This window comes from Symphalangus syndactylus, chromosome 5 (genome assembly GCF_028878055.3).
Source record: "Symphalangus syndactylus isolate Jambi chromosome 5, NHGRI_mSymSyn1-v2.1_pri, whole genome shotgun sequence".
Lineage (NCBI taxonomy): Eukaryota > Metazoa > Chordata > Mammalia > Primates > Hylobatidae > Symphalangus > Symphalangus syndactylus.
The window spans coordinates 143283419-143310678 of NC_072427.2; the positions used below are offsets into that span (position 1 = coordinate 143283419).

Below are 27260 nucleotides of genomic sequence, written 5' to 3' on the forward strand. Positions count from 1 at the left end.
AAGAGCAAAACTCTGTCTCAAAAAAAAAAAAAAAAGGAATGACTAGGCTGTGGTTTTAAAATATGACAAACAAGCTTTTCTGATCCGCAGTTTCCTCTAGAAATGACTCATGACCTCCAGTAAAAGAAATAATATATGCCAGTCACCTGGCAAATGCCTAACACACAGGAGGCTCTCCTCAGCCCCATTGTAAAGAATCACTTATTTACTATTTACCTTTTAGAGACAGGGTCTCGCCCTGTCACCCAGGCTAGAACGCAGCAGCACAATCATAGCTCACTGCAATCTCATCCTCCAAGACTCAAGTGATTGTCTTGTCTCAGCCTCCCAAGTAGCTAGGACCACAGGTGGGCTCCGCCACGCCCAGCTAATTTTTTATTATTTTTTGTAGAGATGGGGTTCTGCTGTGTTACCCAGGCTGGTCTCAAACTCCTGGCCTCAAGCAATCCTCCCACCTTGACCTCCCAAAGTGCTGGGATTATAGGCATGAGCCACCATGCCCCGTCCAAGAATCAATTATTTAAAACCAAACCAACAACCATTACAAATGTACAAATAGACATATGTCAAATAAGAAACCTTTGGATAGTCCCCACTCTTGACCCACCCAGAAATCGCGACAGGGATGTTGGTTTTAAGTTGGCACTGGATTTAATAGCTTGGGTAAGAGAGTTTCTAAGATATCAGGAGTTACCAGTGGACTCCTCCCCCAAAAGAATGTCTGAGGACAAGAGCCAGCATCACATCAGTGAGAGTTGGCCCAGTGTAAACGACCACCATGCTTGACTGCTGCTGCTACTCTTTTGGACCCAGAAGGACAACTCCCCATCACTTTGGGCTGAAGGACATGTCTCTAGGATAAAATGAACGAACAAGCAGCTCACAGGTTACCCAGCACCAAGCTTATTTGATACAGGAGCGCGGGCTGTGGACCAAGCCTACCGGATGGATACACAGTTAGGAGAGAGGGAAGCAGTGAGGGGGGCGGGTGGCTCACAAACAACGTGCATTGGGATAGGCGGGGGCAATAGTATTCCTGGCTTACAGACTGGGGTAGGGGGCGGGGAAAGTGGCTTCATCAACACCCCAGAGGGAAGGGCAGGCTTTGGAAAAGAACCAAGTGTTTGGAAGTTGACGAAGAGGGCCCACAGCCGGGGACCAGCAGTAGAGACGACAGAGGAACGCGACCTTTTTTTCTAACTCCGTCTGAACTTGCCTTTACTTCCGGGCTCCCAGTTCCCATCCTCTAGGTCAACCTAGCAGATCTTCTTGAAGGCTGACACCCTTCACATACCTGTAGGTAGTTCTCCTCCCCACCCTGACCCCTGACCCCTCGTTCCGGTGGGGCTGTCCTCCACTGTAGTCATACAAGGAGTCTGCCTCATCCGCCCCTGTGCCTCAGCCACAGCCCACTGTGAATCACTCGACTCCGAATTAAAACTCCTTCCCTCTCCGGAGTGGTCTTTTCTTCCTTCTGCCATCTACTGGTGAAAACAAGAATGTCATATTTTCTTACCCGCCTGTTGCCAATTTGAAAATAGCTTGGAACCTGAAAGCTCATTTGCATAATACTTACTTGTTGTGTGGAACATATTGAATGAGTAATATGGAATTACACATATATACATACACACACACATAACAGTGTATTTAGTGTAAAGGGCAGAGGCTTGGAATCCAATTTGGCTTCAAATTTTTAATCAGCCCTTTACCAGCTGTATGATCTGGGTACGCTGCCAGTCTTCATCTATGCTAATAGATAGGTTTCACGCGAATCTTCTGGCAGTCCAAAGGCCACATTTATTTTCTGGAGATTTAGTAAAAACATAAAACTATGGTGCTCAATTTCATTTTGTCAGGATAAGCTCACCCTGCAAAATTCCTGAACACCCTTGGATGAATTTAAGAAATCATGGAAGACAGAATAAGTGAAATAGTGAAACCTATCTATCATCTATGCTAATAGCCACAATTAATGATCATTATGACTAACACTTACTGATTGTTATCATGAGCCACAGTATAGTTCATTTAAACTTCACAATGCTGTACTATAACTGTGTCTTCAGATAAGAAGGTTGAAACACAGGAAGGTTGAACAACTTGTCCAAAGTCTCACAGTTAGTCAGGGGACGATTTGGCAAACTGGCTCCACAGCTCATATTGGGAACAATAATATCCACTGTTCGGGATGGTTCAAAGAACTAGAAACAATACAGGTCAAGCTGCCTGACACATCTTAGGTTTCAGAAAATGACAGATAGTGAACATTTACTGCGTATGGGCCCTGTATATTAGTTATATCCACGAATTAGGCGTGGTCCCTGCCCAGTAGGAAGCACAATCACAATACAATACTAAGGCTAAGTTCAGCAAAACTAGCATCTGACTCTTTCTTCAATACTGGTTTCCTAGTATCTGGCACAGTGGCTAGGATATGATGGACACTGGAAGGGAAGGAGGAAAGAAACAGAATTTTTAAAACTAGGTTTGAGATTCTGTGAGGCAGGCCAGGTGTGGTGGCTCACGCCTGTAATCCCAGAACTTTAGGAGGCCGAGGCAGATGGATCACCTGAGGTCGGGAGTTTGAGACCAACCTGACCAACATGGCACCCTGCCTCTATTAAAAATACAAAAATTAGCCCAGCATGGTGGCACGTGCTTGTAATTCCAGCTACTTGGGAGGCTGAGGCAGGAGAATCGCTTGAACATAGGAGATGGAGGTTGCAGTGAGCTGAGATCACACCATTGCACTCCAGCCTGGGTGAGAGACTCTATCTCAAAAAAAAAAAAAAAAAGATCCTGTGACAGAGATAGGCTTGACGGTCTTCTTTCTATATTAACAAATGAGAAAACTTGAGGTTCAGAGAGGTTTAGAAACTCCCACAAGGTCACACAGCAATAATGAACAGTCTGATGACTTACACTTTCCCCACCTGTTCCTTCCCCAGTACCTCCTGCTCCTTCCAGCCTCTTTGATGGCAGTGGCAGATGATTGAAGGGTGATAGTGACAGGAGACATCCTTTGTGTTTGGATGCTATCAGGGGATGGATGGCTATGAGCAGACAAAAGCTCCAAGACTCTGAGCAGACCTCAGGGCCCACCTCCTAGAGACTGCATGGCTCCAGAGGAGCCCATTTTCTTCCTGTCTCCTTTGCACTTGGCACCAATCAGCTCTTCACTTCAGGTGAGACTGTTCAGTGCTATTTCCCAGACTTCAAGTTTCTGCAGTTATTTTTAGCGGTAGTTTTAGTGCATACCTGGGACAGGTGAGGCATGAAAAGGAATGCGGGTGTGGGTAACCCTTCAATCTCTTGAGTTATGGTCTCTTGTCATTCCAGCTAAAGAGGGGTGACTCACACCCTGATTTCTTATCTGCCCAGAGGCTAGATTTCACCCTAAGAACCATATGGATTAGAATGTCTTGTATATTCTCTTAGTTTTAAGGACATAGTTTCTTGATGTTGCTTTGTTACCCGCTTTTGATAACTTGGATCCTTTCATTTTCTGTAACCAACACCACAGCCTGTGGTTCTTTCGGGTCCTATTTCCCAGGGTTTTGAGGGACCCGGGGTAGATAAAGTCTCCGATTTAGGTTTGTGGATGCCTCCGCAGGCAGGAAGCTACTTGGAAAACACTCTGTCTGTTAAGCAAGATGTCCTTAAAGAGCCAGCCAAGTTCTGGGACATTCATTGCATTTTTTGAGAGACTGAGAAAGAATAATCATGATCTAGTTGGGTCTAGGCCCCTCTTAGCAACTACAATCCCCTCAGAGTGCCCTTAGATGACTGCTTCATGGTTCCCTGGAATTCTGGGCCAGTGTTAAGCCTGAAATAGCCTATCCAACTGAAACCCTCTCACTAGGATCCTAGGACCCGTTCATAAAATAGAAAGGTGTTTTCCTCATTCTCACTCTCACTTAGCTCTGTACAGAGGAAGTAAAACTAGGCTAGCTAGTACCATGAAGCCATTGTTACTGCAACTGCATGCAATTAATACTATATAAATCAGTTTTATAATTCAGATGAGGAGGAAGACATTTTCTCTGGGCTGGTATCACATGACTATTCCAAGATACTCCCTTTATTAAGTCATAAAAGTTAGGTGTATCTGTTCACAATTGGGGTGGGAGAAGATTGTTTTGAAGCTCACAGTTTCTTTTCTTTCTTTTTTTTTTTTTTTGAGATGGAGTCTTGCTCTGTCGCCCAGGCTGGAGTGCAGTGGCACGATCTTGGCTCACTGCAAGTTCTGCCTCCCGGGTTCACACCATTCTCCTGCCTCAGCCTCCCCAGCAGCTGGGACTGCAGGCACCCGCCACCACGCCCAGCTAATTTTTTTTTTTTTTTTTTTGAGACGGAGTCTCACTCTGTCGCCCAGGCTGGAGTGCAGTGGCGCAATCTTGGCTCACTGCAAGCTCCGCCTCCCGGGTTCACGCCATTCTCCTGCCTCAGCCTCTCCAAGTAGCTGGGACTACAGGCGCCCGCCACCACGCCCGGCTAATTTTTTTGTATTTTTAGTAGAGACGGGGTTTCACCGTGGTCTCGATCTCCTGACCTCGTGATCCGCCCGCCTCGGCCTCCCAACGTGCTGGGATTACAAGCGTGAGCCACCGCGCCCGGCCTTACGCCCGGCTAATTTTTTTGTATTTTCAGTAGAGACAGGGTTTCACCATGTTAGCCAGGATGGTCTCAATCTCCTGACCTTGTGATCCACCCGCCTCGGCCTCCCAAAGTGCTGGGATTACAGGTGTGAGCCACCACGCCTGGCCGGCGAAGCTCACAGTTTCTTAAATCAGGAATGCAGAACTAAGGAGCTGTACCAAGAAGGGAATAGCAGAGAGGTCAGGGACCTCGTTCCCCACTCCTAATCTAGAGCTTTTCGTATCTTGACTGCAAAGGCAATTTACATGTCATTTAAGAGAATGACATTTTAACGTTCTTCTATACTTCTATTAATACCTATCCAAATACTTCTGAAGACCCATCTCCTGTCTTCTCCACACTTTGTAACTAGTTCTCCCCACCATTTTATTCCATAATTGCAACCTTAAACCCCGCAGAATGTAGCAGAGTCCACAAAGATGCCTTGTACTGGGCTGAATAGTATCCCACAAAACTTCATGTCTACCCATGTATTAATCTGTTTTCACGCTGCTGATAAAGACATACCTGAGACTAGGTAATTTATAAAGAAAAAGAGGCTTAATGGACTCACAGTTCCACGTGGCTGGGGAGGCCTCACAATCATGGTGTAAGGTGAAAGGCACGTCTTACACGGTGGCAGGGAAGAGAGAACGAGAGCCAAGCAAAAGGGGAAACCCCTTAAAAAACCAGATCTTGTGAGACTAATTCACTACCATGAGAACAGTATGGGGGAAACCACCTCCATGATTCAATTACCTCCCACTGGGTCCCTCCCACAACACGTGGGAATTCTGGGGTACAATTCAAGATGAGATTGGGATGGGGACACAGCCAAACCGTATCAACCCAGAACCTCAGGTGACCTTATTTCGAAATAGGATCCTTGCAGATGTAATTAGTTAAGATGAGGCCAGGGTGGATTAGGGTGCACCCTAAATCCAATAACTAGTATCCTTATAAGAAGGCCTCGTGAAGACACAAAGATATATGGGGCAGAAGGCCATGTGTGGATGGAGAGACAGGGATTGGAGTCATGTTGCTACAGCCAAGAAACACCAAGGACTGCAGGCAACCAAGGGGCAATGCTGGCTAAGAAGCCAGGAAGGACTCTTCTCTAAAGGTGTCAGATGGAACACGGCCCTGCCCACACCTTAATTTTGGACATCTTAAAATCCAGGACCATGAGAGAATAAAGTTGTTATTTTAAGTCACCCAGTTCCTGGTACTTTGTTTCAGTAGTCCTAGGACATTAAAACTTACTTCCGTAAGGGAATCGGCAGCACGACCTATCTCACCTTAGAGGACAGGAGAGCACAGGAATGGCTGACTAATAGAGCAAACCTATACGTCTTGTTTTTACTTACTGGTGGATCACATTCATTTCTGTGCCTCCTGCCTTTTGCAATGGCATCTGTGCATTTTCTGCTTGGGACTCCATGCTCTGGACCTGTTAATATACCTGAAGACACACCTGTCCACATTTCTTTCACTAGTGTCCTTTCTTCCCATCCTAGCAAAGCATAATTATGCACATATATTAGAGATGGCAGTTAAGCTTTAGAGCAGTGGTTTTTAACCTTTTTAGTCTCCCCAAAAATATGCATATTCCTCAGGGGTCCACAAACCCCAGGCCAGAGACCACTGCCTATTTGGAAAGTTCAGACATCCTTGAGGATGATTCCAATCTCTCCCTCTTACCCCCTACTGGTACACCAATTCCATTTCAGCTTGCTTCTGAAGTCCTCCACTGAGCTGAAACAGCATCCATGGGCTGACTCGGAGAGAGCTGCTATCCTAAGCCACCCTGGAGAGTCTCATCGGGAAAACACAATGTTAATGGAGAATTAGCCCCAAGTGGGAGGCACAACTCGTAACAAATAGGAACAGGTACGGCCCTGCTCAACCATTTGCCTCCCTATTCTGGTACCCCTTTCTCCTTTCCTTTCCCTTACGTCTCCTACCTCCTCTAAATTATCCTTCACACAAAGGCACCATAATAAGCAGCAGTGAAATTCAGGGCAAACAAAACAACAAGTAAGTTATGTGCCGTATTTCAATTCATTGCGAATGCCTTGCCCACAGGTGCCCATTTTAAAATGCATCTGTGGCAGAAAACACTCCGCCCCGATATTTGCAAAGATCTTCCTGCAGTGAACAGTCCACCCTGGACTACCACAGAGAATTTTATTGCCTTGTACTCTTTTTTTTTTGGAGACGGAGTCTCGCTCTGTCACCCGGGCTGGAGTGCAGTGGGGCGATCTCGGCTCACTGCAAGCCTCGCCTCCCGGGTTCACGCCATCCTCCTGCCTCAGCCTCCTGAGTAGCTGGGGCTACAGGCGCCCACCCACCACGCTCGGCTAATTTTTTGTGTTTTTAGTAGAGACGGGGTTTCACCACGTTAGCCAGGATGGTCTCGATCTCTTGACCTCGTGATCCGCCCGCCTCAGCCTCCCAAAGTGTTGGGATTACAGGCGTGAGCCACTGCACCCAGCCTGCCTTGTACTCTTTACTCCTCACCAGATACTTTGACTTAGATGGATACAGAAAGTTTCTTTTCAGCCAAACTTCATTCCAGTCTTAATCCATCAAAGTGATTATTTAGACCCTCTTTACCTTGGTTCTGCCACTCCAGACACATTCTTCTAATAAAACTGTTACAGACAACAAACAGTATTAGGCATGTTCTATGTGTAAACATCCTCAGAACATGAGACTATTCGTGATTGGGAATTTCAAAGTTGTTTCTGAATTTCAGCAACCCTCCCCCAACATCCAGCCCCTAGAGTGCCAACGCCTACCTCTTCCCCTGGAGCTGAGGCCCCAGCTCTACGTCTCCTGCATCGCCTAATAGATGGGGACAAAAAAGACAAGTAGCCAGTGGGCACCAATGACAAGTGGATGAAATTAGGTCTTAGAATTATACATTTCTGAGGCATATTGATTTTATTCTTGTCACCTGGGGATAAGAATTTACATAAGAGGCAGAGTGGCCGGGTGCGGCAGCACACGCCTGTAATCCCAGGACTTTAGGAGGCTGAGGCAGGTGGATCACCTGAGGTTGGGAGTTCAAGACCATCCTGGCCAACATGATGAAACCCTGTCTCTACTAAAAATACAAAAATTAGCTGGGCATGGTGGTGCATGCTTGTAATCCCAGCTACTCGGGAGGTTGAGGCAGGAGAATCGTTTGAACCAGGGAGTTGGAGGTTGCAGCAAGCTGAGATCGCACCACTGCACTCCAGCCTGGCAACAGAGTGAGACTCTGTCTCAAAAAAAAAGAGGCCAGGTACAGGGGCTTACACCTGTAATCCCAACACTTTGGGAGGCCGAGGTGGATGAATCTCTCGAGCTCAGGAGTTTAAGGCCAGTCTGGATAATATGCCAAAACCCCATCTCTACAAAAATACAAAAATTAGCTGGGTGTGGTGGTGAGAGTGCCTGTAATCCCAGCTACTTGGGAGGCTGAGGTAGGAGAATCACTTGAACCAGGGAGTCGGAGGTTGCAGTGAGCCAAGATCGTGCCACTGCACTCCAGCCTGGCAACAGAGCAAGACTCCATCTCAAAAAAAAAAAAAAAAAAGAGGCTGGGTGCAGTGGCTCACACCTGTAATCCCAACACCTTGGGAGGCTAAGGCAGGTGCATCTCTTGAGCTCAGGAGTTCAAGGCCAGTCTGGGTAACAAGCCAAGATCCCATCTCTACAAAAAATATAAAAATCAGCCAGGCGTGATGGCGTGTGCCTGTGGTCCCAGCTACTCAGGAGGCTGAGGTGGGAGATCACTTGAGCCTGGAAGGTCAAGGCTGCACTGAGCTGAGGTCATACCACTGCACTCCATCCTGGATGACAGAGCAAGATTATCTAAAAAAAAAAAGAGTCCACATGAGAAACCAGTCTTCCTAATCACCTGCTTAATTGAGGGAATGAAGGAAATAAATCTATTTAGGGATTTTAAAGACCTCTGCTGCCTTACTGATAGACTTTGCTCCATCCGCAAGAAAAACACAACCTCCTTTTAAGTAGAACTTCTCTTTTTTTGGAGACGGAGTCTCGCTGTCGTCCAGGCTGGAGTGTGCAATGGCACGATCTAGGCTCACTGCAAGCTCCGCCTCCCGGGTTCACGCCATTCTCCTGCCTCAGCCTCCCGAGTAGCTGGGACTACAGGCGCCCGCCACCACACCTGGCTAATTTTTTTTTTTTTTGTATTTTTAGTAGAGACAGGGTTTCACGGTGTTAGCCAGGATGGTCTCGATCTCCTGACCTCGTCATCTGCCCGCCTTGGCCTCCCAAAGTGCTGGGATTACAGGCGTGAGCCACCACGCCCGGCCAGGACTTCCCTTTCAAAGCTATCCATCATCTTGTTTCCTTGTTGATTTTTTAAAGTAATAAATATTTATCTTAATTAGGACAACCAATGAATTTGCCATGTAATCAACACTGTCAGGTTCTTACCTATTAACAAGATCTTATTTAAATCTATAAGGCCCTTTAACACCAAGGTCTTTAAGGAGTTTGAATCTTTTAAAAATAATATTTAAATTTATTGTTTCACATTAGTTTGAATAAAGCACAAGCCAAGATGGCTTAAATATCATTTGCAGATGTCCAAGCTTCTTTACAATTACAGGTCATGGGCATCATCAACCTAGTCCTTGACTTGCAGCTAAAAAAGGCAAAAGGTCTGTGTGAAGTGACAGAAGAGCACATCCTACTCATGTCATGAGCAAGGAATCAAAGTTGAAGAAAAGTAACAGTGTTGACATCAGCACTGTAAGAATTACTCTGCAGTAAACTCCAGCCCAGAATGGGGAAGAGTACGGAATTCACTGAGCACATTCTGGACACAATTCTGACCGATTTCAGTCTCATGATCTCTGTTGGAGCAGGTTTCATTCTCCAATTCTCTTTTACAGAACAGCAGAACTCGAGCCTTCATAAAAGTGATTAACGGCCTTTCCGCTTCTTCATTTTTCCTCCAGCCACCTTGTTCCTGACACCAATAGCACCCTCTGTATCATCATTATCTCCAGCATCCTCTCGCGAGCGTTTCTTCTTTTCTCCATGCTCCCTTAACTCCTGCAAGAAAAAAAGAGAGGATGGGATTGAAAATGAATTACTGGCCCTGAAGGTTACTCATTCTAGTCCCCTCTCCTTAAGATCAAGTATCAAGTAACTTGCTGATGCCTGACATTAGCAAAGGAATGAGACCCAACTCCAAATATACAAAGATGTTAACCTTATTAGCAATCAAAACGTGAACATTAAGATAATAAGGTTTTAGTTTCACATGGCAGATTGGCAAAGACTTAAGAGAAGGGTAATCCCCAGTATTGGCCAAGGTGTAGAAAAATTCACATATATTGTCACTTATAGTACAATCTGCTATAGCTTTTCTTGGGGTGGGGGGCAATTTGGCATTCTGTATGAATTCAAATTTTAACTGTGTATATCCCTTGGCCCAACAAGTCCACTTCTAGGAATTTATTCTAAGGACGTAAATATGCAAAGCTGTACAAAGTAGGGTGTTTAACACTGTACCAAAGTAGAAAAAAACTGGAAAAAAGCATAAGCATCCATGAATGTAAGTATTTCACACACATGATGGAATTCTTTATAGCCATTAAGAAACGATCACATGAATCTGTATTTGTTGAAACAGAAAAATGTTAATCCTATATAATTAGATAAAGTCTAATTATGGCTAAAGAAAGAAAAACAGCCAAATGTTATCAATGGTTTTCTGTGGGGAATGGTTTACCCTTTCACTTACTACTTTAATTCTATCTGTATTTTTTGAATTTTTTTCCCAATGCACATGTAATACTTTTACAAACAAAACAATCCCATGTGGGCAGAATAAAAACCAGATCTGCACCTCAGCTACCCCAAAAACAAACTATGGGCAAAGTTTCTCCATCCCTCAGACCAGAACTCCAGAAAGCAGGCAGCACTTCCAATGGTTTTCCTCTAGAATCTTCTCATCACCACTATTACTGTGACTACTACTACAGGGTCAGTATCCCTTATCTGAAATGCTTGGGACCAGCAGTATTTCGGATTTCAGATTTTTTCTAATTCTAGAATATTTGCAGATACATAATGAGCTCTCTTGGAGACGGGACTCAATTCTAAACACAAAATTCACTTGTTTCATATATACCTTATATATGAAGGTAATTTTACACAATATTTTTAATTGTCTGAAGGTAATTTTACACAATATTTTTAATATTTTTGTGCATTAAAAACATTTTGACTGTGTCTCGATAGCAACCTGTCACATGAGGTCAGGCACGGAATTCTCCACTTGTGGCAATCCTTTTGGCACTCAAAAAGTTTTGGATCGCTGGGCACGGTGGCTCAAGCCTGTAATCCCAGCACTTTGTGAGGCCGAGGTGGGCAGATTACCTGAGGTCAGAAGTTCGAGACCAGCCTGACCAAAATGGAGAAACCCCCATCTCTACTAAAAATACACAATTAGCTGGGCATGGTGGCGCATGCCTGTAATCGGGAGGCTGAGGCAGGAGAATCGCTTGAATCCGGGAGGTGGAGGTTGCAGTGAGCCGAGATTGCACCATCGCACTCCAGCCTGGGCAACAAGAGTGAAACTCCATCTCAAAAAAAAAAAAAAAAAAAAAAAAGAAAAGTTTTGTATCTTGGTTTTGGATTTCATATTTTTGGATTAGGTATGATCAACCCCTACTAGTAACTATGGAGTTTATATTAGCTTCTCTGGTGCTCATAAAACCCCATAAGGGGCCGGGCGCGGTGGCTCACGCTTGTAATCCCAGTATTTTGGGAGGCCGAGGCGGGCGGATCACGAGGTCAGGAGATCGAGACCATGGTGAAACCCCGTCTCTACTAAAAATACAAAAAAAAAATTAGCCGGGCGTGGTGGCGGGCGCCTGTAGTCCCAGCTACTCAGAGAGGCTGAGGCAGGAGAATGGCGTGAACCCGGGAAGCTGAGCTTGCAGTGAGCCGAGATTGCACCGCTGCACTCCAGCCTGGGCGACAGAGCGAGACTCCGTCTCAAAAAAAAAAAAAAACAAACCCCATAAGGTATTCAGGCAAGTATTATTCCCAATTTACAGGTGAGAAACTGATTCTGATTCTGAGAAATTAGGCAAATTTCCCAAGCTCACAGAGTTCACAGCTGGATCTTCTGACCTCAAGTCTGATGAATTATCTCGCCACATGTGACACATGAACAGTTGCTGTGAATGTGTGAATGTCAGAATGAGGCCAAGCCTTGATTCAACCATTTGGTTGTATGGTCTAATGCAAATTACCTACCATCTCTGCACCTTAGTTTGCTCATCTTAAATTTGGAATAAAATCATACCCAGCTTCTGCAGTCTAGTATGAGGGTTAATATAATAAAGTGGCACACAGTTAACACTGTTTGCACAGACACTGGTGAGAAAAGAAAGATGCATACCATTCGGGCAAATCTTTGGGCTTCAGCGACGCGTTCTGTCAGCATCATAACCTCATCATCCTGTGTTGGAAAGACTGGCAGTTTCTTCCCAATTAAGTATTCTATGCGCTGGAAGAGTTCCACATCATACCTGAGGAAGGAAAACTGCACAGCTTTGGTTGCCTGGTAACGCAAATGCCTGTCCATTCCCAAACTATTATTATATGATACAACGCAATAGGAACCACAGGTTTAAACAATATTGAACATATTATTTCTTTTCTAAATAGGGGTAAGTGCAATCTCTGTGCATAGCCCATTAGAAAATCACTCAAGGGGGGCCAGGCATGGTGGCTTGCATCTGTAATCCCAATGCTTTGGGAGGTCAAAGCAGGAGAATCACTAGAGACCAGGAGTTCCAGACCAGCCTGGACAACATAGTGAGATGCCATCTCTATAAAAAATTAAAAATTAGCCAACCATGGTGGCATGTGCCTATAGTCCCAGCCATTCAGGAGGCTGAGGCATGAGGACTACTTGAGCCCGGGAGTTTGAAGCTGCAGCGAGCTATGATCAAGACACTGCACTCCAGCCTGGACAACAGAGTGAAACCTAGCTGCTGAAAAAAAAAAAAGAAACAAAAATCAGCCAGGCAGGTGGCTCGCGCCTGTAATCCCAGCACTATGAGAGGCTGAGGCAGGTGGATAGCTTGAGCTCAGGAGTTCAAGACCAGCCTGGGCAACATGACAAAACCCTGTCTCTACTAAAAATATTTTGTAAAAGGCCAGGTGTGCTGGCATGCACCTGTGGTCCCAGCTATTTGGGAGGCTAAGGTGGGGTAGAAGGATTGCTTGAGCCCAGAGGGTGGAAGGTGCACTTAGCCAAGATTGCACCACTGCACTCCAGCCTAGGCAACAGAGCGAGACAAATAAAAAAAAAAAGAAAAGAAAAGGAGGGAGGGAGAAAATCCCTCAAGGTATTTGTTCACAGAACAGCCTTGGGTACATAAAAATTTGTTTCTTAAAAAAAAAAAAAAATTGGAAATAGTTATTCTAATACTTTCTGAGTTGACACAAAGGCAATTGCTCTCCAGCTCTAGGTACCATTCTACATGCCAAATACTATACTAGATCTTTTACATGTATAATCTCCAATTTTCACCAAAACCCTGCTACATAGGTATTATTATTCCCATCTTTTAACTCCTTCATCCTGGTTTTCAGTATGAAAGTGATTAGTGTAGTAAATGGTAGTGTCAGGTTCTCAGCCAGTGGCTCGAAAGTTCTGCTCTTTTTTCTACATTGCTCTGCCCCTAAAGCTGATTTACTTACTGTGTGACAAAAGTAATAGCCTTTCCAGAGCGCCCAGCTCTAGCTGTTCGACCTACTCGATGGATGTAATCCTAAAACAAAAAGGGTAAATAAATTCAAGTTATATGGATTATAAGTTTAAAAAAAACTACATATGCAAAGTCCTGCTGTAAAACCTTTCAAAGAAAACAGATTCATGTCGTAACATGGAGAAAATAAATGGCCTGGGCAATTTGTTGAGACAAATCTACTTCATCTTTTTTATTCTCCTTGCAGCACAAAATTGATCCAACGCTTTCCCTTCTTTCACAGACAGATACATCTACAAAGCATATCTACATGGTCGCAGGCTGCACGGTATTTTAAAAAACAGCACTGGATCTCGAGGCAGAGCTTGGTTACAGCTCTGGTCCTTCCCATCTGCCAGTTAGACAATTACCTGCAAATTACATAACCTCTCTGAACCTTGGTTTCTATCTATTGAACAGGAATAGAAATACATGCCCAAATTACAGAGTTGTTACGAAAATCAAATGAGACAGCATCTTGTCTACAGCAGTTAAATACAAAGACAAGAGACACACCAGTTCTCATCCAGGGGTGATTCTGTCATCCTCAAGGGACACTGGTAATGTCTGGAAATATTTCTGATTATCACAAGTGGAAGAGTGTGTGATGCTGTTATCTAGTGGGTAAAGGCCAGGAATGCTACTAGGAATCCTTCAACTCAAAGAACAACCCCCACAACAAAGAATTCAAAAGCTTAAAATGTTACTAGTGCCAAGGCTGAGAAACCTTGAGACACACTAAGCACTACAAGCTGTAGGCTGGGCGCAGTGGCTCACGCCTGTAATCCCAGCACTTTGGGAGGCCGAGGCGGGCAGATCACAAGGTCAGGAGATCAAGACCGTCCTGACTAACACGGTGAAACCCCGTCTCTACTAAAAATACAAAAAATTAGCCAGGCATGTGGTGGGCGCCTGTAGTCCCAGCTACTCAGGAGGCTGAGGCAGGAGAATGGCGTGAACCTAGGAGGCAGAGCGTGCAGTGAGCCGAGATTGCGCCACTGCACTCCAGACTGGGTGACAGAGCAAGACTCCGCCTCGAAAAAACTGCAAGCTGTCATTCTCAAGAAATGACAGTGACAGGATCAGTATGTGTTGCACCAGCCCCTTCTATGAGCATCTAATAACTCTCCTTGGCTACCTCTTTCATATGTATTAATGTTACATACACAGGCCTGTGCAAGATGATGTGAATGAACTAATCAAGGGCTTTCTTGTTTTTTGATACTTAATTAACCAGGAACAAAAAAATTGCTGTAACTAAGGAAAGACAGAAGACACTCCATTAAGAAATACACTTTAGGACTAGAAAGGCAAGTTAGCAATAGGACTCACCTTGGAATGGGTAGGAATGTCAAAGTTGACAACTACATCTACATGAGGTATGTCCAAACCTCGGCTGGCAACGTCAGTTGCTAGAAGAATGGAACGGGCCTTGGCCTTAAACTTATTAAGGGATCCTAGACGCTTACTCTGAGATAATGAAAAAGAAATGTTGGAAAACTTAACATATGTTTTGCAATACAAAACACAAAATAGACAAACACGAGAACAAACAGACATAAATTTTTTGAAGTTTTTTTCCCCCTAAGTTTTGAATGGGGCTTCACAGGTCAAAACAGAAATAAGGAAGCAACAAAAAATTTAAAAAATATATGATACAAAATAAGGGTAGTTTGACATGATAGAAAGGTAACTGGGAAATAATTTATTAATGTTTTTAGAGACCAGAGTCATTATTACCACTAGGGCTGAATAAATCAACTCAACAGCTTGCAAACCAGACAGCTACATATGAAATATTCTAATGGGAGCCTCTCGCTACCCTGAAAGGAGAAAGTAAGTATCTAGAGCAACACTGCAAAGCCCATAAAATTACAACAATTATGGAAACAGGCATCGGTGCCCTATGTCCTTATTGTACAAACCTACTGTTAAGAGGTTTATCTCGCTCACGCCACCAGTGCATGGCTGATGATGATGATGAATCCTTACCTGACTCATTTGTCCATGGAGGGGGATGGCAGTGAAGCCAAGATTTCGCAGTAGCAAAGCTGTTCTCTGGGTATTATTACAGGTGCTGCAGAATATCATAAAGGAGTTTCCAGCCAACTCATTTAGAATATAAACCAGGTAGGTATCCTAAGTTACAAACCCAAAACAATGTACGTCATTGAACATGGGAGGCAGGATTGGAGACCTGGCATATACATAAGGTAAAGACTAAGCCTATAGTCGCTTTTCAATTATCCAGACCTCCAGCTGCCAGCTTTGCATTCCTTAACCAGCATTATCATCTCTGTGAACCACATATTCCCCACTTAGCCTAAAGGCAGGCAGGAGATCTGTACTCAGCAAACAGGAGAAGTCCTTATATCAAAGCACAAAACCAGGGGCTTCATCCTAAATAAAAGCCACATAATAAGCAGACAAAGGAAAAATTACCTCAAGGATGGGGATGGGAAGGAACTATATGATTACATCATGACCTCAGTATTGTGGTTTAATGTGTTGTGAATTCCTGGCATGTCTGGCTTATCGGTGATAATATAAGCAAGATATGCACTCTAAAGCAAACAGACAGGATGCCAATCTGCATTACAGCTCTTACCTAATCAAGAGTTGACACATTTTCAGATGCTTTGGTGAAAAGAAGAGGGAGAGGCAGGAATGATCAAAGTAAACATTTTACCTTGAATTTAGAGGGAATAAAAATATAATATTGCTGTAATTTTTCAACTGTTTGGTATTTAGAGGAAACAGCACATTTCACAGGATTCTTCAGAGCTGCTCGCTGAAGTTTTTGAACCTGAAGGAAGAAGATCCAGAATAGCACACTGATGCCTAAACACTCTTTATTTATGACATGGTTTGGCTCTGTGTCCCCACCCAAATCTCACGTTGAACTGTAATCCCCACGACATGGGAGGGACCTGGTGTGAGGTGATTGGATCATGGAGGTGGTTTTCCCCATTGCAGTTCTCATGATAGTGAGTTCTCACAATTTCTGACGGTTTTAAAGTGTGGCACTGCCCCCACCTCCTGCCGCCATGTAAGACGTGCCTTGCTTCCCCTTCGCCTTCTGCCACAATTGTAAGTTTCCTGAGGTCTTCCCAGCCATGTGGAACTGAGAGTCAATTAAACCTCTTTTCTGTATAAATTACCTAGTCTCAGATAGTTATTTATAGCAGTGTGAAAACGGACTAAAGCAATTTATTTTTACTTATTGTTATTACTATTTACTTTATGTATCAATTCTCATAAAGAAGAAACAAAAGTCCTAGCAAATTTCACCTTCTTGGTCATGGTGGCAGAGAAGAGGAATGTTTTCCGATCTCGAGGAATCACTTTGAGGATCTTGTCAACCTAAAGCACAAAGAGGAAAAGATGCCAGTATGATATTCAGACTGGAAGAGCTGCAAATCCTCTAGGTAGTGAAGGAGGTAGACACTAACAAACTAAATATATCACTGTGAAGATTTGGGACTCGAAAATTCAATTCGATTCAGCTAAAGTTTACTGAATATTTACTATCTGATACCCTACCAAATACTATTAAAAAAAATACCTTTCTGAGAAAAGAACAGTTTAAATTAGTAGACCAGAGCTGATTTAAGAGAAAAGTCAAGAAAAAGTATTAATCAACTAAGTAAGCTGGGATTAGTGGGTCATCAAAGAAAATAAAGATATTTCAGGGTGGAGGTCAAGGTCTAAATTAAATGAAATGGAAAAGAAAATCCGGTTTTGGTATTTCCCATTTCTGGAGTCAGAGAGTCAGACTATATTCTAAAGATAAAAGGGTGCTGAGAAACTGCAATTTGAAGAATATCAAGAATGAAACTGATACTGATGCAATGTTCTACATAAAACAAGTGGGCAATGAACCAAATTTTGAAACAGAAACCTTGAGATGCTCTAAGAGGAGGAAAGAAATTGAGAGCTCACCTCTGTCTCAAAATCCATATTCAGTATTCGGTCGGCTTCATCCATGACCAAGTATTTGAGAGCTCTCAAGTTGAAACCTTTCGTATTTTCCAAGTGGTCAATCAGTCGACCAGGAGTTGCTACCAAGAAAGGTTGAGGAGAAACAGTGATGTTTCAGAGCAAGACAAAAAAAACAAAAAACAAATAAACTTATCTGCCCCACCCACAGCTCTCCACCAAATTTAACTTAAGAAATTAAAAAATTTAACAGGGTTACAAAATCTGTTTCTCAAAGTCTTTCCATGCAACACTGGTAGATTTTCTCCAATTCATCACTGCCAGTGTCTTTTACCTTCGTCAGTTACTCACCTATTATTATATGTGGTTTTTTTGCAAGGGCCAAAGATTGAGACATTGAATCAATTCCACCTACAATCACAGCTACAGAGAGAAAAAGAACATAGAGACGAGATCCTTAATTTTTTCCACAGTCCACTGAACATCTTTTAAAGCCAATGCCAGATTTCTACTTAGATTTGTTCTTCCCTTACAATTAATACTCTTCCCAAAGCTCAAATACAACACATTAGCTCTTTAGGTCAATAAATTAATTATGCTAGTAATACTTTCCTCCATTCTCCTTCCTCCACACTCATTCTTCACTTGTGATGGCAACCTAGGATCCCTTCCCTCTCAGACACTTACCACTCTGCACTCCAATAGAGGACCCCAGGGCTTCAAACTGCTCTGAGATCTGAAAGGCCAGCTCCCGAGTCGGGGTAAGAACTAGGGCAAACAAACGCTGTGGGGTCTCCAGAAGTGCATTTAGAATGGGCAAAGCAAAGGCCCCTGTCTTTCCAGAGCCAGTTTCTGCAAGCCCAATGATATCACGACCTAGAAGAAAAAGAAATTCAACAGCCAAGTAAGCTCTTTGCACTATTTCTGTGTTTTCTACAATGACACAATGCTGGGCACAAAGTAGACGCTTAATAAATATCTGATGAACTGGGGAGAGAGGAAAGTTGGATAAACAGAAAAGACATGGTGTCTCTCTTAGATAAGCTCAAAACCCAGTGGTGAGACAGACAAATATACAAATGCATTATAATGTGATAAGAGTTTGAATATAAGCCCCTGCAAAATACAGCGAGAACACAAGGAAAAGTAACTACTGCCCAGAAGAGTCAGGAAAGGCTAACAGAGGTGATAAGTGAGTTAAACCTGGAAGTAAGCAGAGAAGGGAAGAAAGGGTATTCCTGTAAAAGGAAAGAGAATTAAGGCTTTAAAGAACATAGCATGCTGGCTGGGCACGGTAGCTCACACCTGTAACCCCAGCACTTTGGGAGGCCGAGCCAGGCAGATCACCTGAGGTTGGGAGTTCGAGACCAGCCTGACCAACAAGGAAAAACCCTGTCTCCACTAAAAACACAAAATTACCCAGGCATGGTGGTGCATGCCTGTAATCCCAGCTACTTGGAAGGCTGAGGCAGGAGAATTGCTTGAACCCGGAAGGCGGAGGTTGTGGCAGCGGTAAGCGGAGATCGCGCCACTGCACTCCAGCCTGGGCAACAAGAGCGAAACTCCGTCTCAAAAAATAAAAAGAACATAGCATGCATAGTTAGGCTGAGAAGTACAATGTGGCTAGAACACAGAAGTGTTAAGGGAGAAAGACAGAAGAATGAGGCTAGAGTTTTGATGTTTTCCTATAAGAGGGAATTGGAGGATTTTAAACAGGGAATATCATGATCAATATTACTGTTTAGGAAGATAAACTCTAGGCCTGATGGCATAAGGAGGAGCCAAGGAACTTAACAGTGCATGCCAGTTACTGCTCCTTCTGAGGGAAGAATGCTCTAAGTAATCCTTTAAGAACAGGTCACCTCTGATTGTTATCACCACTCAAGCCACAACTTATAAGACTTAGAAATTAACTCCTGAGTCGAGATCACTAACTCCAAGCTGGCTGTAGCCCATGAGGTAGCTATGCACTACAACAGTGGCCAGTGAGAATGCTCCCTATTAAATCACGACCCCTACAGTTGCTGCCCCTGTTCTATGACTGTGTAACTGCTGAGAAGTCTTCTTTACCTAGAAGATAATCCTACAATAAACAAATCCCTTTTCCCTGACATAACCTGAACATGACTTACAATCGGAAATGACTTAAATGACCAGAACAGGGAAAACAAAGGCTTAACTGGGACACTGGATGTAATTCAGGGGAGATATGATGGTGGCCTGAACGGAGGCCAGGGATGAGCACAGGAATGAGATTCAGAAACTAACAAAATGAAATGTGGGTGACTCACACATTTTTAGTACAGGACACTCAAAACCCAAAAACTGAGATATCGGCAACAGAAAAATTAGTCCTGGTGAGGAAAATGAGGACTTTGGTTTCCACACAGGGAACTTGGAACTTAAGATGCCTGCAGTAAACTCAAAGAGATATGTCTAAAAACCAGTTGGACATACTTGTTTAGAGATATGTCTAAAAACCAGTTGAACATATTTGTTTGGAGCTCAGGAAAAAAGTGGGGGTTAGAACAGACATGGGAGCCATAAGTATCCTACCACTGGTACTCCCTCTGGGGCAGATGCTTCCAAATAATCTATGAGACTTACATATATATATATATATATATATATATATATATGCCCAGTCCCATGCCTGGAAATTCTGATTCAGTAGGTCTTGGCTGGGACCTAGAAATCTCTATTAAAAAAAAAAAAGAAGCTCCACAGCTGATTCTGATGAACACAGACTCACTGATGCAGACAGGGTTTAAGCTTGAGGACTGAATGAGAAATGTTATGTAGTATTTCAGAGTAAGAAAAAAGGGTAAAGACAGAATCAATATCATAAGTCAAAGGGAAAAGAACCAGAAGAAGAGACTGAGAAAGAACAGCTAGAAAGACAGAAGAAAATGCTGTCTGGAAATCAAGGAGGAAGGCAGCTTCAAGAAAGAAGAGTGATCGGTAGTGTTCAATGTCACTGATCAAGTGGAACGTACCTGTAAGATCCACCTCTTAAACATTAATCAGTTAAACCAGGATCTGCCATGCCAGATCAGACAACAGTGTGATATGGTTTGGCTGTGTCCCCACCCAAATCTCATCTTGAATTGTACTCCCATAATTTCCACATGTTGTGAGAGGGACCCAGTGGGAGATAATTTGAATCATGGAGGCAGTTTCCCCCATACTGTTCTCATGGTAGTGAATATGTCTCACGAGATCTGACGGTTTTATCAGGGGTTTCTGCTTTTGCATGTCTCTCATTTTCTCTTGCCGCCACCATGTAATAAGTGCCTTTTGCCTCCTGCCATGATTCTGGGGCCTCCCCAGCCACACACAGAACTGTAAGTCCAGTTAAACCTCTTTTTCTTCCCAGTCTCCAGTGTGTCTTTATCAGCAGTGTGAAAAAGGACTAATACACAGTGTATCCTAGTGAATTCTATTCTTTAGCCTTCTTTTCATTAACATCAGTGTTTTCCATTCAAAAGCATATGCAAGATGTGAAATACAAGTCAAACCAGACAATGGACTGATTTTTTAAAGATTACAGACAAATGACAATCCAGGGATAAAATGTCTCACTCATCTACTTATTTTAATGTTCCCAGTGGCAGGGTAGGTAACAATGAATTGCAACAGCATCTACCTATCTGAGAAATAAAGGTCAGTGTAAGCAAATGATTCCCAAAGCTTTTTATTCCTCAACTCCTTGGGAATATTGCCATCCCAGCCTGTGTAACACAATACACCTTCGGGAACAGGGGGCGGGGGAGCTAGGATTTGTCCTTTTTTTGTCAAGGTAATCTTAACATTTCAGAAGAAAGGAGTACATAAGAAAGATTTAGGGAAGTAAAGGAGCTGAAGTCGCTTGGTTCATGAAGCAATAAGCACTGCTCGCTGCCCACAGCTGAGGCCTGCACTGCTTTCAGTTTTTTAATAAGTCCCTCAGAGCAACCCTCAGTTTGTGAAACTGATATATTTTTCTATGTCATCTCCTTTCTTCATCTCTGAAGAAACCTCTAAGCCTTTTCAGTTTAAACCTGTAGAGAATATATCAGCATGCATAAACTCCATAAGAGTAGCATAAATTTTGTCATATAGACCTGCCACGTTGCTAGCACTGAACATAAGTGCTTGCTATATGGCAGCCACTAATAAACTGTTTGAAATTCCTTGAGGACAACTCTAAGTGATCTCTGAAACAGACATAAATAGATGGTGTCTCACTATGTTGCCCAGGCAGGTCTCAAACTCCTGGTCTCAAGCAATCCTCCCACCTCAGCCTCCCAAAGTCCTGGGATTACAAGCATGAACCACCATGCCCATTAAACAACTTTTGATCTCTTGATAGTAACAAACTTTGATGCAGGTCCATTAACAGAGGTTTTCTGAGCTATAAGATTCTATGTTCAAATTCCAGCTCTAGCAATAATTAGTTAGGTGACTCTAGCCAAAGGACTTAACTCCCTGAGTCTCAATTTCCTCACTAATAAATTAATTATCCCTACCTACCATTCGAGTTGTTATAAGGTTTAAGAACAGTGGACAATCCGGGCTCATTAACTTTGCAGAAACTGAAAACGTCATTAGTACCACATTCAAATTTAGAAGTTATTTTAATCGAATAACAACAGCAACAAAACAAAAGTTAGATTATTGAATCATTTCTATAGATTCAAATGAAGCATTTATAAACTACTCATTAGAATGAGACAAACCCAAGAATAAGGACAAAGACATTTTCCCTGGTGACCATTTCTGTCAGTTCCTAGTAATCTTCCACTGACCCCTCCCTATTCTTTTCTGCATCAAATTTAAACTTATGGCTGAAAACATTAAAATAATTTTAGGATTACTGCCAGCTATTTGGACTCCTTCTTCTCACCTATGCTGTAGGGCAAGCTGGAAAAGTTAAAATGCATGAACGCTTCTTGCTATTTGAAAGTAACGCGGGCCGCTGATACTTCTTTCCCACCACTGGCCTTTACACAGTCTTTATCCTTATCCTCCAAACTTCTCTGCATAAGTTGGAAGTGTTTACTAGCCCCTCCTTGAAACACTTTCCCTTCCCTAATTTGTGTGAAACTATACTCTCATGATTTTCAACCCTCTGTTGAACCTTCCTATTTTCCTCTGTCATCTTTGCCAATCTAATCCATTTCCAATCTCAGCTATAACTGCTCTTTGGATACTGTGTCTATATCCAGCTCTGGCCTCTCAATCAAGTTCCAATCCAAGGATTCCAACTGGGTATTTTTTTTCTTTTTTATTGTCCCCCAGTTTTATTAATTCACAAAAAATTATACTTATGGTATACAATGCAAAGTTTAGATATATGTATACTTTGTGAAGTGATTAAATCAAGCTTATTAACATATCTGTCACCTCACATACTTGTCATTTTTGTGGTGAGAACATTTAAGATCCACTCTCCTAGCAATTTTCAAATACACAAAACATTATTAACTGTAGTCACCATGCTATTCAATAGATCTTCAGAACTTACCCATCCCAGCTAACTGAAACTGTACCCTGAGCAACATTTCCCCATTCCCCTCCCACAATGTCAACTCTATCTCGTTGATATCCAAAATCAATTACTTCCAACTGAACTCATCTTTCTTGAATTTTTTCCCCCGTTCCCTTTTTGTATCAGTGGTATACCAATAATATGCCTTAAACATACAGCCTAGAAACTTAGATTTTTCCCACTCCTTCCTTGCCTTCCACTTGCTTAACTGGTTGTAAAATCATAATCATTCTTTTTCCAACATTTTCTTTTTCATTCTACCACCACCCTACCCATTATTTATTGCAAAAATCATTACAAAGACCTACTAATTGGTTTCCCAAACTCAGTCTCTTGTTTCTAATGATCTTTCACAGCTATGAGATTAATCTTCCAAGAGTACAACTCTAAATCCTTAATCTCCAAAAATGCCCCACTGCCTATGAAACGAAGACTAAATTCCTTGACCCAGCACTCAAATCTTTCATAATCTGGCCCCAATCACCTTACTAAACTTTTTCACCACTCTGCTAAGTACTTGCAAATCTCCATACATGCCCATGTTTTCCAGATAGCTTTTTTTCAAGCTGTTCCCTATGCCTAGAAAGTCCTCCCCTCCCATCATATCTGAATGTCTAAATCCTTCAAGGTTCAGCTCACGTGTCTTCCCAACCTCCCCAGCCAAAACTAAAATGAAATAAATCTTCTCTAATCCATCCTAATTAGAAATAATCTCTTCTCCCTCAGTGCACTCTGAATGTAACTTTCTTAGGTCCCTGTTCAACTTGTTATAAATTTATAATTATCTCTTTAATAGATTATAGACTCTTGGAGAGGATAGACTGTTAACCTCCAGTGCCTTACATTTACAACAAATAGTAACTATTTATGGAAAGAGCAAATGGAATTTTGTAGAGTAAGGCTAACCCCTTTTCCACATGACAGCTCTTCAAATCATTAAATTTTTCAATTACTATCAATAATAATCGCTACATTAATTACTCATGAGTAATAATTATAGCTTACATTAATCACTAATAATATAGTAATACAGTAATAGCTACATTAATACTAACAATAATTAGCCACATTACCCCTCTTATAATAATTGCTATGATTACATTCACTTTCTCTGAGGATCTTAATAGATTTCAGTTAACTAAGACCTCTGGGTCTCTTTTATCACCCACCCTAATCCTGTAAAGTTGATACTTTAGGAATCTAAGAGCAGGACTTCTACTCCTATTATAGTTCATCCTGTTACAGCCAGATGTAGTGGCTCACACCTGTAATCCCAGCACTTTGGGAGGCCAAGGCAGGTAGATCACTTGAGGTCAGGAGTTCGAGACCAGCCTGGCCAACATGCTGAAACCCCGTCTCTACTAAAAATATAAAATTAGCCGGGAATGGTGGTGCGCCTGTAATCTGTTACTTGGGAGGCGGAGGCGGGAGAGTTGCTTGAACCTGGGAGGCAGAGGTTGCAGTGAGCCAAGATCGCACCACTGCACTCCAGCCTGGGCGACAGAGCGAAACTCTATCTCAAAAAACACTCCATCTTAAAAAAAAGATCTCAAAAAGAAAAAAGTTCATCCCGTTAGTTTCAGTTCCAGTAGCCATCAGTCTGCTTTAACTACTCTTTTACAAATCTGATAAACATGCCTCACAGCAAGAATTCTCAACTCCTCAAGACACACATATGTGTTCCAGGCATCCTTCCCTAAGTATGCGCCCACTGATGCATAGTCTACCGAGATTGTCGTTAATATACTTTAATCTAGGGCTTCCTTAAAGTCAGCATCTGTGGCAGAGAACAAACCCTTTCAGCTATTAAGACAGAAAGTAAGCTCAGTAAAACTGGAGAATGACATTTTCAAATACCATTACCCAAACTGTACCTTTAGTGACCATATCCTTATTTCACCTGAAGTATGCAAGCAACAGCTTTCAAAAGGGGTAAGTATCTAATTGAGATAACTTTATATTAAATCTGTACGAAGTCATACAACCTACCTTGTAAGGCCAAAGGAATAGCTTCAATCTGGATCTTGGTGGGTTTTGTCCATCCCAACTGGTCACAAGCTTCACACAACACATCTGTCACACCCTTAGAATTCAGAAAAATATACCTTAGCCAAGAACAGCACACCCCTACCTCCCTCCTACTTAACTGACTTTGTCAGAACCATCATGTACAACCATCGTACTTGATTTAAAAGGTATTTACTGTGCATCTCAGAGCCTACTCTTTAACTATACCATGAGACAGTAGCTCAAGACTTAACGAACACTTTCTGCTCACCAAGGCCAAGACCAAGTGCTTTACATGTATCATCTCATTTAATCGTCACAACAATTCTGCGAGGTAAATACTTATTACTATCCCCAATTTACAGATGTGGAAAGAGAAACACAGAGAGGTAACAACTTGTCCTCAGTAAGAGACTGGGTCAAAATTCAAATCTGGTTGGTTCATCTGACTCCAAAGCTCCAGTTATAAAGAGACCAATTCCTCATATGTACAACCTCCTGGACACATACAAACGTTGCCACACTAAAGTGGCGAATAGGGCAAATGGGGGGGTCTCAGGGCCCAGCAGCCCTCCCACCACCCAAACTCAGAGCACGTCCGAAACCCAGCCCTCTGAAATTCTCGGGAAAACCCAAGCTAGGCCCCAAGATGCTTTTGTACACTATCAGAGCGGGATCTAAGGTAACTGGGGTCTGCCTGAGCCTAGCACCAGAATACATAAAAGAAGCCAGCGTCATCCATTCTCACCAGGTCTTTAAATGTTTTAGTTTCCTCCTCTTCCACCATCGGCTGGGACGCTTCGGTCGGAGAATCGTGTTCCTCGGGTGCCGCCATCTTGTCTGAGGTCTCCGGAAGTGGGTCTGCGGCGCGCGGGATGCTGGGAAATGTAGTTTTAGTTCTCCCCGGACGGCGTACTCTGGGCGCCCCCTGCGGGCTTGCCGCGGATTGCACCCGTCCGCTAGGCGGGTGGGGCCCAGTGAATATGGGCGCGTAGGCTTGCGGAACAGATCCGATTGCAGAAGGGGCTGATCACCAGGGACTCCAGTTGACCTTTAGGTCCCTTTTTTTTTTTTTTTTTTTGAGACGGAGTCTCGCTCTGTCGCCCAGACTGGAGTGCAGTGGCGCGATCTCGGCTCACTGCAAGCTCCGCCTCCCGGGTTCACGCCATTCTCCTGCCTCAGCCTCTCCGTGTAGCTGGGACTAATTTTTTGTATTTTTAGTAGAGACGGGGTTTCACCGTGGTCTCGATCTCCTGACCTTGTGATCCGCCCGCCTCGGCCTCCCAAAGTGCTGGGATTACAAGCGTGAACCACCGCGCCCGGCCGACCTTTAGGTCCCTTTTAAAGAGCCTTCCCTACATGTGTCGCCAGTTATGTTCCCTTCTTTTCTAACCATAGAGTTTGGAACGGATTGATATCACAATACTATTTTTTTATTATGTCATTACTTTATTCAATAATGTTGAGAGCCTACCATTTGCTAAGGCTATGCTAGATGCCCAGGTGAATAGGACAGCGACCCCTGCCCTCGTGGAGAAAAAGAAGACAGATCATAAATATGCTGTCACAGATCATTTCAAATTGTGCAAAGTAGCTGGGTGTGCTCATGCCTGTAAGCCCAGCACTGTGGGAGGCCGAGGTGGACGGATCACTTGAGCCCAGGAGTTCGAGACCAGCCTGGGCAACATGGCGGAACCCCGTGTCTACAAAAAATATAAAAATCACCCGGACATGCATGGTGGCATGCGCCTGTAATCCCAGCTACTCAGGGGGCTGAGGTTGAGGGATCAGTTGACCCCAGAGGTTGAGGCTGCAGTGAGTGGAGATCGTGCTACTGTACTCCAGCCTGGGCGACAGAGTGAAACCCTGTTCACGTAAAAATGACACAGTAACCTGGGGAGGGTGGGTTGTGGGGATAAGTGTGAGATTGGGAAGGCCTCTCTGAGACAGTGATCTTTGAGTTCAGACCTCAACGTTGAGCAGGAGAAAACGCTTTAAGATCCCAGGAGATAATTACTCCAGAGTGAGAGAATTCCAAGCACCAAGACCGTGAAGGTACTAAAGGCTATTCTGGAAAGCAGCAAATTCAGAGCTGTATGTTGCATGCCCCATGGCCAGCGAGTGCCCTCCTGTGGCCTGTCACCTGGGTCTCCCACTGCACAGGGTGCTCATTGCAGTCTTATTCATGAGGATGGGAAGTTGGGGGCAATCTGGTGTCCGTCATTGGGAAAATGCATAGTTAAAATGTGAACATGGTGTCTACAAACATGCCCTTAACAATATGATTAGATCTCAAAAACCTAGTGCTGAGTGAGAAAAGCGTAAAATATATTAAGCATATTAAAATA

At 43.3% G+C, this 27260-nt stretch overlaps 1 protein-coding gene across 2 annotated transcripts; it reads right to left on the bottom strand.

Annotated features, from left to right (window-relative positions):
• Nucleotides 1–9158: 9158 nt before the first annotated feature.
• Nucleotides 9159–25877, bottom strand: DDX47 (DEAD-box helicase 47). 2 transcript variants are annotated; one of them, XM_055280596.2, is made up of 12 exons: nt 25661–25866; nt 24895–24988; nt 18063–18251; nt 17727–17798; nt 17379–17497; nt 16728–16799; nt 16126–16242; nt 15429–15575; nt 14769–14906; nt 13390–13460; nt 12080–12209; nt 9159–9717 (listed from the first exon to the last, which is right to left on the bottom strand). In XM_055280596.2, exons 1-12 carry the CDS (start codon nt 25745–25747, stop codon nt 9586–9588), a joined length of 1368 nt encoding a protein of 455 aa, XP_055136571.2. In that variant the 5' UTR covers nt 25748–25866; the 3' UTR covers nt 9159–9585. The 2 variants fall into 2 exon arrangements, with proteins under 2 accessions (XP_055136571.2, XP_055136572.2); XM_055280597.2 differs by lacking the exon at nt 15429–15575 and having other exon boundaries at nt 25661–25877.
• Nucleotides 25878–27260: the final 1383 nt, after the last annotated feature.

Excerpts from the sequence above, each read along its gene's own strand:
- DDX47 (XM_055280596.2), bottom strand. The coding sequence starts at position 25,747 with ATGGCGGCACCCGAGGAACACGATTCTCCGACCGAAGCGTCCCAGCCG. Across the intron at positions 17,498-17,726 it reads AAAACCACATATAATAATAG|CAACTCCTGGTCGACTGATT; the intron begins GTGAGTAACTGA and ends CTTTCTTGGTAG. Across the intron at positions 9,718-12,079 it reads CCCAAAGATTTGCCCGAATG|GAGTTAAGGGAGCATGGAGA; the intron begins GTATGCATCTTT and ends TTTTTCTTGCAG.